General features: G+C 37.9%; 2 protein-coding genes across 2 annotated transcripts; both read right to left on the bottom strand.

Moving 5' to 3' along the window:
* Positions 1–310: 310 nt before the first annotated feature.
* LOC131068752 (17.8 kDa class I heat shock protein) lies at positions 311–1,297 on the bottom strand. Its single transcript, XM_058004004.2, has 2 exons — positions 968–1,297; positions 311–741 (listed from the first exon to the last, which is right to left on the bottom strand). Exons 1-2 carry the CDS (start codon positions 1,152–1,154, stop codon positions 473–475), a joined length of 456 nt encoding a protein of 151 aa, XP_057859987.1. The 5' UTR covers positions 1,155–1,297; the 3' UTR covers positions 311–472.
* A 1,150-nt stretch (positions 1,298–2,447) lies between these two features.
* LOC131875985 (xylan glycosyltransferase MUCI21-like) lies at positions 2,448–9,899 on the bottom strand. Its single transcript, XM_059220737.1, has 3 exons — positions 9,767–9,899; positions 2,929–3,106; positions 2,448–2,799 (listed from the first exon to the last, which is right to left on the bottom strand). Exons 1-3 carry the CDS (start codon positions 9,897–9,899, stop codon positions 2,448–2,450), a joined length of 663 nt encoding a protein of 220 aa, XP_059076720.1.
* Between the last annotated feature and the right edge of the window lie 1,418 nt (positions 9,900–11,317).

Raw genomic sequence — 11,317 nt, 5'->3', positions numbered from 1 at the left:
AATAAGGTTATCAAAATCTTGTCACTTCTGATAAAATTTTATCAAATTTTTAATTCTAATGTAGTTTGAATGTTTCTTCAATGAAAAAAATAGGATCGAAGGATTGGGATTATTTTAATTAAGAATTAATGATCCAAATAAACTTAACAAGAAAAAGGGAAAAATAATGAATAATTAATGTTTGATGATTCTTAATTATTTTAATTATGGATCAATGACTCGAATTTATTAAATTTCTCTCAACTAAAAGATATTTGTTTAATTAGCTGTTAAATTTTTTGTCTAAATATTAAGATTAACGAATCTATAGTGAACGAAAAACAGCAGTAGATATTAATATTTATACGAAAATCCTGAAGGTACAAAAACACCAGAAGGGCAGCCAATAGGCTGCCAGAATTATTTATTTAATAATTATTACTGCTGCATCACCATTTACAATTCCGTCTAAACATGAAAATATTCTCCTCCCTTAGCCAGATATTTCAATCGATTTGACGTTTGGCTTCGGTTCCGGCTGCTTTGGCACAGTCACTGTCAGCACTCCATTTTCCATAGCAGCTTTAACTTCTTCAACTTTTGCATTTTCCGGCAGCCTGAATCGCCTCAGGAATTTGCCCCGGGAGCGTTCTACTCGGTGATATTTCTCATTCTTTTTCTCCTCTTCTTTACTACGTTCTCCACTTATCTGCAAAATTCTTCCATCTTCCATCTCTATTTTCACCTCCTCTTTTTTCAGACCTGATAATTTATAAAAAATTTAAACCCTATCAATACAAATGCAACGGCCAAAATATAAGACTGAAAATAAAAATCGAGGAAAATCTCATAATGAAATCGCTACGTCGCAAATCAACCTTGAAAATAAATAAAAAATTTAAACCCTCTCAATACAAATGCAAATGCAACGGCCAAAATATAAGACAGAAAATAAAAATTGAAGAAAATCTCATAATGAAATCGCTACCTGGCAAATCAGCCTTGAAAATATGAGCATCGGCAGTCTCTTTCCAGTCGATTTGTGTATTGGCAACAGCGGCTGCATCCCTGGCAAATTCTGAGGAGTTAAAAGCTCCCACGGGATCCCAGACATCAAGAGAAAATGGATCAAACACGTTCGATCTCCTACCGAAGAAGCTGGGAATCAGAGACATTCTCGCTTTTTTCTGGAACAGCTAAAAAAATGTAGATCAATGGTTTTTACTCTCGAAATCGCCTTCTGTAATGCTGAAGGGAGTGTTGCCTGGGGTTATTTATAGTACAGGGTGGAAAAGTCTAGCATTTTCGAGAGAACACCCGCAGTTTCTTTTCACCCACTGGACCGCTCTAGTTCTTTCCACAACAATCTTCACCTTTTCCGTTGAACAGAGTTAAATTTTATTTAATTTTTTAAGGGGGTAGTGGAAACGCATACAAATGGATATTCGAATAAGATACTCTGAATATGGATAAACTTAAGGGTCGTCTTTATAGATATAAAAGAGTCTTTGAAAAGATATTGAAAACAGTCTAATGCCATCTGTAAGTGCTCTTGCGGTAAATAGTTTACTGGTGGTCGGATCTTGGAAAAGGTCCAATTTGTATTGCCGATAGCAATTAGATCTATTGTTGTTATCTCTTGGTTCTTGTCTTTTCGGAGATAAAAAATTATGGAGTATGAATATTCACAAAAGTGGCTAATAATTAAAATCTGATGATTAAATTTGTAGCTATGTCATCATGCAAACGAACTTTTATTTTATTCTGAGGACAAATGCCCAGAATCAGCCCTTAAACTGTTGTGCCATTCCTGAGATGTACACAAACCTGACAATCCTACTACTAAAATTAAGTTGGTAAGAATCTTATCTATTACAAATATGTGTAATTGAAATATATAAAGATTCAAGAACAATTTATAAACAACATAATTTGATAATTATACAAGGACATAGATCACAAGACAATAGAAATTTTTATGCTAAGCATCTTGTAATATTCTGAAAAACAAATTCTGTTATTTATATCTACGATGACATAACAATCTCTAATTCTTTCCTCTAACATTTCAATTTCTGTTGTCAACATATAGATGTCCATATGATTGAGCCTTTTCAAAGTTCTTTCTACTGCTTCTAGCTTGTGGTTGTTGATTATAGAGAATTGTTGGCCCTTTTTGAGATCATAAAATCCGAAGGGCACAACCAAAGGAACATAAGTTTGTGGTTTTGAAGCCATCATGGATTCAGGCACCTTATAAATAGACACCTTGGAAGATGGTTGTAACATTTTATATTGACGAGATTCAAATCTCTTTTGAACTCGAATAAGCCATGATTCAGCTCCATCTTTGCCTTCTCTTTGGAGTTATTAAAATCCTTTGGCACGCTGATTGTGAGGGATATCAGGTTGAGTCATTTCTTTGTTCTAGCATTTATCTGCACATGAGAGAAATGACTTTTAGTTCTTTATTCACCATGAACTCCCACCATAACATCACATGAATTTAAGGCTCGAAACATTTCTACCATCTGTGTGTTTCTTTTGGGAGTCAATATTTCTACCTCGAACCCAATTTTCTTTGCCAATTTAACAATTGCCTTCTGCTTCATCATTTTCCTTGACTTCTCCCTTGATATAATTACCAATTTGGGCTTTCCTAGCTGTGAAAAAAGCTTAGAATCCCTTGAGGGAAATGATTGTTCTTTGGTTATGCTCTGTGTTTGAGGCATGGAACTCAATATAGGAGCATAGGCCTTTCTCACAAGCTCCCTGAAATCTTTAATGCTTTTTCCATCTTTCATGAGCTCTGGTTTCCCACTTAATTCATCATGCATGTTGAGCCCAAGTATCATCTCTGGAAATCAATGGACTCTATTATCCTTGCTGAAATCAATGACTGGATAATTGGTGACCTGCCCAATAATCTCTCCATATTTTGTCACCCACCAAGAATGGTATTCAAGAATAACAAGCAACACTTGTCCATGGAGATGCTGGGATGTTATGTACAGAGGCAGCAAATTATCATTGAATTCTTGGTAAACATTGCCCATGTATCCTCCTGTTGAGAAAACTATGGTGGGTAATCTATGCTGAACTTGGCAGGCATCATCACTATCATCCCCTGTGTATAAGGCCCGATTTTCTCCTGAGTTGATTTATGAATGTGGGCATGAAGAGAAATGGAGACATTTTCAGATAGCAAACATCTGTCCTATAGTGAGAACGGTCACAATGTAGGATTCCCATGCCATCTCCTCTAGAAGCATTGTTTCTTCCCACATCTGCCACCACAAATTACATAAACACATACTTAATTCAAAGTGCTTTCAAAATTCATTATCAATATGCATGTGATATTAACAAATAGCATACAAGTTATATCCTTTAAGTGAAGAACTCAAAAGACTTTAACTAGAGCAATTTCTGGTTCCTTCTATTTTGGTTTTTCGAAGAGGAGTTTTTTACTTGTTTGGAGGAGTTTTTATCCTCAACTTTTTCTTCTGTCTCAGCATTGACAAATCATAGTAATTATATTTATTACAGTATTTTATTTTGATCAATAAAGGTTAGGGTCCATTCTCACTATCTATATTTATGAAATTCAAATAACAAAAACCAGAGCAAATTCTGTATGTCCAAAATCAGCAATTTATCACATTACAGTCCCAAGGGCAGAAGACCCAAATAATTTTTTGAAACAACAAACTCATTGCCAGATGAATTAGTCAGTTGTCTATATCCCACATAAAGAGTGGACCAACTATAATCAACATACAAATTTCTTAACAACTTCCACTCAATGTAATCATACAAGAAAGAATAGCTGGCCAAGGAGACACCATATCTACAACAACTCACAGACTTTATTTTACTTACAATTGGCTGATGCGATTTGATAACTCTTGTCCTACATTATCTATAATGTGTATGCACTCATTATTCTTGACTATGGAGGAGTGGATTATATTCCTATAACGTTTTTTGCCATCATAATATGCACTCGCTAATTTCAATTTTCAAATTATGATGGCAAAACTGAATGAAGATAGTGAAGTCATAGATGATAGGGTATATAACTTTTCAATGGCTTTCATTTTTATAAACGTGTTTTTTCGAGTACCAGCTTGAATGTTGATAACATACAAATTGCTTTCCCCTTTGATTTTCTATAGAAATAGCTTATCACCTCTTTGATATAATATTATCAAAATTTGAAGCCGGGTTCAAGTATGTTTAAAAAAATCATATAGAAGCTTATTAGTATTTATGATATTGTACTATTTCTGACTAAATTGTGTCTTTGGATTTATATGCATGGAAAGCATCAATACAAGATTAAGGCAAAGGAAAAATAGTGTGAAATACACTGAGAAAAAGATAGCACATCTCTTAACCATTCCATCTTAATGTCCTTAACATCTAGCGTAGTAGCATACCAAAGCACATGTCTTTATTTTCAAGTTCTTAACATGTATTAGAAACATACATCAATTCAAGGTCAGCTACATACGATTTGCCTTTGCAACCTAATGAAATATGACAAATCTTTGATAGTGAACCACATCCCAATGGCTAGCACTCCAGATGTTGAAATATGGCGACTGATCAGCAAAGTACTGTACACTCAGCACGTATCCTCGCCGGGGTTCGGGGCCGGGCCGGGCCCCGGGCAGGGGTTTGGAGGCGGCAGCCCCTGAGAAAGTGGGGGTTCGGGGGCGACAGCCCCCGAGAAATTTTTTTTGCCATTTTTTTGTTGATGAAAACCGACATTGTAATAAAACCCTAAAAAGGCCGACTTTGTTTGTTGCCCTAAAAATGCATGTTATAAGTGGCTGGGATGCTTAAGGCATTGTAAGGTTGATGTACTGTTTTTGCTGGATAATAAGAAAGATTGGACGGCTGTGTATGGTGGACGTAACCCATTCTGGGTGAACCACGTTAAATCTTTGTGTTATCTGTGTCCTATTTTATTTCTTTATCTTTTGTATTTAAATCTGCATATAATTGTTAGTTCATATTTGCTTCGGATCTGCTTGAAACCCTAACAATTGGTATCAGAGTGAGGTTTTCTGTAAATTGGCAGAACTTTCAAATTTGAGTGGGAGCAATGGAGGATTCCAAATTCAAGGTCGAAAAGTTTAACGGCCAGAATTATCAGTTATGGAAAATGCAGATGAAGGATTACCTATATCAAAAGGATTTGTGGCGGCCATTGGAAGGAAAGGCAAAGAAACCGACTACAATATCAGATGAAGAGTGGGACATTTTAGATAGAAAGGTACTGGGATCCATTCGATTGTGCCTTGCGTCGTCTATAGCATTCAATTTAACAGAAGCAAAAACGACGATAGATTTGATGGCAACATTGGCTAAGCTGTATGAGAAACCCTCGGCTTCGAATAAGGTATTTCTTATGAAGCGTTTGTTTAATTTGAAAATGAGTGAGGGAGGATCTGTAGCAGAGCACTTAAATGAATTTAATACAATTACCAGTCAATTGTCTTCGGTAAAAATTACCTTTGCAGAAGAGGTTAGGGCTCTCTTGATTTTATGTTCTTTGCCAGAAAGCTGGAATAGCTTGGTTATGGCTGTAAGTAACTCTGTCTCTGGTAAAAATACTTTGGTATTTGATGATATTGTTGGTGTTATCCTAAGCGAGGAAATGCGAAGGAAAAGCACAGGTGAGACTCCAACATCATCGGGTAGTGTTTTGAATGTGGAGAACAGAGGAAGATCAAAGGAAAGAGGAAAAGGCCCTGGGAATGAGAAGTCACGAGGGAAGTCAAAGAAAGGACGCTCTCAATCTAGAGGAAAGAAAGATTGCTGGTACTGCGAAAAGCCTGGTCATCTAAAGAAAGACTGTTGGTCTCGAAAAAACAAAGAAGGAGACAAAAATGAAAATGACAGTAAGGAAGCTAATATGCAAGTAATACTTTACAAGATGCTTTAATCTTATGTTTGGATAATGTTAATGATTCCTGGGTAATAGATTCTGGGGCTTCATTTCATGCTACACCCCATAGAAAATATTTTCTAGATTATGTTCAAGGTGATTTTGGACAAGTATATTTGGGTGATGATGAGCCCTGTCAAATTTTTGGAAAAGGAAAGATAAAGATCAAGTTGCAGAATGGTAATGACTGGTTTCTGCAGGAGGTAAGACATGTTCTTAATTTAAGAAGAAATTTAATTTCTGCAGGGCAACTAGGTAGTGAAGGTTGCATAGTTACCTTCTCAGACAGTATGTGGAAGGTCACTAAAGGATCATTAGTAGTAGCTAAAGGTGCGAAGGTAGGCACATTATATCTGTGTACTGGTAACACTTACTCTACCTTAGCTGCTACAGATAAAGTTACTGCAGGGACAACAACAATAAATGTTGCAAGAACAGATTCGATAATGTGGCACCATAGGCTTGGGCACATGAGTGAGAAAGGGATGAAAATCCTTCACTCCAAAAATCTATTGCCAGGACTAAAGAAGATTGATTTAGAGTTCTGTGAAAACTGTGTTTATGGTAAACAGAAAAGAGTCAGATTTCTCAAGGTTGGGAAAGAGAAGAAGAGTGAGAAGTTAGAGCTTGTACATTCAGATGTATGGGGACCGGCTCAGGTATCATCTCTTAGTGGCTCTTGTTATTATGTTATTTTTATTGATGACTCAACCAGAAAAACATGGGTATATTTCCTAAAACAAAAATCAGATGTTTTTGAAACTTTTAAGAAATGGAAAGCTTTGGTTGAGAATGAGACAGGAAAAAAGTTGAAGTGTCTCAGATCGGATAATGGAGGTGAGTATTGCAGCAAAGCATTTGATGATTATTGTTCCTTAAATGGGATTTGAAAGCAGAAGACAGTTCCAGGAACTCCACAGGAAAATGGTGTTTCAGAGAGAATGAATAGAACCATCATGGAACGTGCGAGGAGCATGAGATTGCATGCTGGATTGCCCTTACATTTTTGGGTAGATGCTCTACATACTGCTATCTATTTGATAAATAGAGGACCTTCAACCCCTTTGGATGGTGGTATTCCAGAGGAGGCATGGACTGGTAAAAAGGTAAATTATTCTTTCCAAAAAACTTTTGGTTGCGAAGCTTTTGTCCATGTTGATAAAGAAAACAGAACCAAGCTTGATGCTAAATCTCAGAAATGTACCTTCATTGGATATGGGATAGATGAATATGGCTATCGGTTATGGGATTTTGAAAATAAGAAAATAATTAGAAGTAGAGATGTTATATTCAATGAGAAGGTTATGTATAAAGAATAGATGCAAGAAAAGAAACATGAACAGGACAAACAAAAATATGTGGTGTTGGATGAGATTCCTAAAAGTGAAATGCCACAGGTACCTGATGCTCAACAACAACAGATTGTCCCACAAACTCCTGCAAGTGTTAGACGTTCTACGAGGACAAGTAGACCCCCTGAAAGATTTTCTCCTTCTTTGTATTCTATTTTATTAACGGATTCTGGTGAACCAGAAGAATATGAAGAAGTAATGCAGGTGGATGCCAAACAACAGTGGCAGCTAGGCATGAAAGAGGAGATGGACTCCCTGATGAAAAATAAGACTTGAGACTTAGTTCCTCTACCTGTAGAAAAAAGAGCCTTGCCTAACAAATGGGTTTATCGACTGAAGGAGGAGGAAGGAGGTCAGAAAAGATATAAGGCCAGACTTGTGGTAAAAGGTTTTGCACAGAAAAAGGGTATAGATTATGATGAAATATTTTCTCCAGTTGTAAAAATGACTTCAATTAGAACTGTACTTAGTCTTGTGGCTGCAGATGATTTACATCTTGAACAATTAGATGTCAAAACAACTTTTCTCCATGGAGATTTGGAGGAGGAAATTTACATGTTGCAACCATAGGGATATGAGGTCAAAGGTAAGGAGAACTTGGTGTGCAGGTTGAAGAAAAGTCTGTATGACCTAAAGCAAGCACCCCGACAATGGTATTTAAAATTTGATAGTTTCATGGCTGAACACGGTTATCATAGATGTCATTCTAATCATTGTGTATATTTTAAGAGATTTGATAATGGCAATTATATTATCCTGTTGCTTTATGTTGATGACATGCTTGTTGCTGGGTCTAACATGCAACATATAAATGATCTTAAACAGAAATTAGCTAGGTCATTTTCTATGAAGGATTTGGGTGCAGCTAAGAAAATTCTCGGTATGAGGATTACACGGGATAGGAAAAATAGAACCTTGAATTTGTCCCAAAGTGAGTATATAAAGAAGGTGTTGAAAAGATTTAACATGCAGGATGCAAAAGCAGTTAGTACACCTTTGGCTAGTCATTTCAAATTGACTAAGGAGATGTGCCCAAAGGCACAGGAAGAGGTTAATAAAATGTCTAACATCCTGTATTCATCAGCTGTTGGTAGTCTGATGTATGCAATGGTATGCACAAGGCCAGATATTGCACATGTAGTGGGAGTTGTGAGCAGGTTTATGAGTAATCCGGGTATGGAACATTGGAATGTTGTGAAATGGAATCTTCGGTATTTGAAAGGAACTACTACGAAGGCATTATGTTTCAAAGGATCTAATGCTACTCTAAGTGGATTTGTTGACTCTGATCTGGCAGGTGATATTGATTCACAGAGGAGTGCTACAGGGTATGTTTTTACTATAGGGGGAACTGCAGTCAGTTGGATTTCTAGGCTGCAAAAGGTTGTTGCACTTTCAACCACTGAAGTTGAGTATGTTGCTGCTACAGAAGCCAGCAAAGAGATGATTTGGTTGCAATATTTTCTGAAGGAATTGGGTCAGACACAAGAGGATAGCCTATTGTATACTGATAGCCAGAGTGCCATTCATCTTGCGAAGAACTCTGCTTTTCATTCAAGGACAAAGCACGTTCAGCTCAGGTACCATTTCATCTAGACTATTTTGGAGGAGGGTCAGTTACGGCTTGAGAAGATTCACACAAGTGAGAATCCTGTTGATATGTTCACAAAGGCAGTTTCACAGGAGAAGCTGATTTCTTCATCAGTTTCTGTTGGTCTTCTTGATTGATAATTGTGGAATTTATACCAGTCAAGTCCTAGTGTTTTATCCAGCGGATGTTGCATGTACAGTGGTGTCGTGTAGTATCAGTCTCCAAGTGGGAGATTGTTGAAATATGGTGACTGATCAGTAAAGTACTGTACACTCAGCACATATCCTCGTTGGGGTCCGAGGCCGGGCCGGGCCCCGGGTAGGGGTTCGGGGGCGGCAGCCCTCGAGAAATTTTTTTTGCCATTTTTTTTGTTGATGAAAACCGACATTGTAATAAAACCCTAAAAAGGCCGACTTTGTTTGTTGCCCTAAAAATGCATGTTATAAGCGGCTGGGATGCTTAAGGCATTGTAAGGTTGATGTACTATTTTTGCTGGATAATAAGAAAGATTGGACGGCTGTGTATGGTGGACGTAACCCATTCTAGGTGAACCACGTTAAATCTTTGTGTTATCTGTGTCCTGTTTTATTTCTTTATCTTTTGTATTTAAATCTGCATATAATTGTTAGTTCATATTTTCTTTGGATTTGCTTGAAACCCTAACACTAGATTGTGCTAAAAATCAATGAAAAAACCCTATTAATTAGGGATTTAAGGTTTCATGAAAAGTTGGATGTGTTGTCAACAACAAAAAACATTTTTTTTAATAACAGAAATGCATTTAAATTCAGATATGACTGAAACTCTAAATTCCAAAAGTAGTTCAAATAAAATGGTAAATTCTTATCAAAATTTTTGAAAGGCGATGATCAACACATTGTTAACCATGGCTGCTCCGAGAAACCATGGGTGGACTTCTCGTGGTCTCTTCCCTCCTCACTTGCCCCAAAGATCTTCTCTCCATAATAGACTGAGGAATCAAAACCTGTCTCGGCCTCAAACCCTGGTTAATCGTCATCCTCCTAAGTTTTTTCCGAGCCACCGACATAATTTCAACCTCTAAGGAAGCCTCCCTTTCCAAAGTTCCTTTCAGCAGGCTAAATTTCAGAGTTTTCGGCCAAATTCTTCTAGGAAGTTTCAAAGCTTAGACTCCTGGGCAAAGAAAGTTGCAACAAGTTCAAACTGCATCCCTATTGCAAACTGTAGAAAGAGTTTTGTTCCTATCAAGCAACCTCTTTCTTCCAAACAATAGCCTCATCGCCAAAGATTGCAAAACTGTCTTCCCCTTACAACAGGACTGCCCTATAGGGATTCGCGCACCATGGGTTTGCCCAACAGGGGTTTGTGTGCCACGGGCTCCAAAAATGCCTTTTCCTCATGGCCTAATCCTTCCTTTGAGTGCAAGGATCAGAAATGGTCCAGGAAATCTATGGGAAGCAAACTGTTTGTGCTTCCATCGGAATCTTTAAATCCCTCGCTCGTTCGCCTCAAGGAGAATGCCTTCTTTGCGAAATGGTGTGGCACTGGTGGGACAAGTAAAGAGATTCTAGATTGGTGGAAATCTTCCTTCCCAGATCTTATAGCAACTAGACAACTGCAGAATGATTTTTTGTTCATAGAATGTGTGGATGTGGCACTAAAAAAAGCAATCACAAAAGGCAGTCCTTTGTTCTTTCAAGGCTGCACCTTCCACTTCCTTGACTGGAAACCAGGATTCGACCCAGCTCAGCACAGATTTGAGAAAATTCCCATTTGGCTATCTTTAGTAGGCCTTCCATTCGAGTTTTGGTGCCCGGAGTCACTCCTGAAGATTCGTGATGCGCTTGGTTTCCTGGTAGGGATTGAAGCAAACTTCTTTGAAGGTCGGAATGGGGATATAGCAAATATTTATGTAGAGATTGATCTCTCCAAAGGCTTTTACAGTGAGCTTGAGATCATTTCGGAACTGGGCAGATGGAAACAAAAGGTGATAAGATTGGGTAATGGAGTACCTGGAAAATGCTTGTTAAGGAACCAAATGGTTTATAATAGCTCCTTGGTAGTGTCTTTGGGAGCCCTCAACCTCCCTCTTCAGCACCCAAAACCACTCACTGCTAGCCTAGATTCTCAAAAGAGGACCTTGGTTTGGGATACTGCACTAGACCCAGAAGTTGAAGTATCGGCCCAAGCCTTATCAAAGCCCCTTCCCTAGCCCCTTTGTAGTGTCTCAACTCCTCTCCTGGTCTCAACTATGGTTCTAGATTCCCTGGCCCTCCACCCTCCTTGCTCTTATTCTGCATCTTAGAAATAAGCCTGCAGGCTTGCATTCCCTACCTTCACGCCTCACTCCTCAGGGTTCCCAACCCTCCCCTGTTAAGCAACCACCTCTCATTTTATCATTGATTGCCAAGCCTCAATCCCAAAAGGCTATTATAAGTTTGTTTGGGCAAAAAAAAA

The sequence above is a fragment of the Cryptomeria japonica genome, chromosome 5, assembly GCF_030272615.1.
Source record: "Cryptomeria japonica chromosome 5, Sugi_1.0, whole genome shotgun sequence".
NCBI lineage: Eukaryota > Viridiplantae > Streptophyta > Pinopsida > Cupressales > Cupressaceae > Cryptomeria > Cryptomeria japonica.
This window is presented reverse-complemented; position numbering and strand designations above follow the sequence as displayed.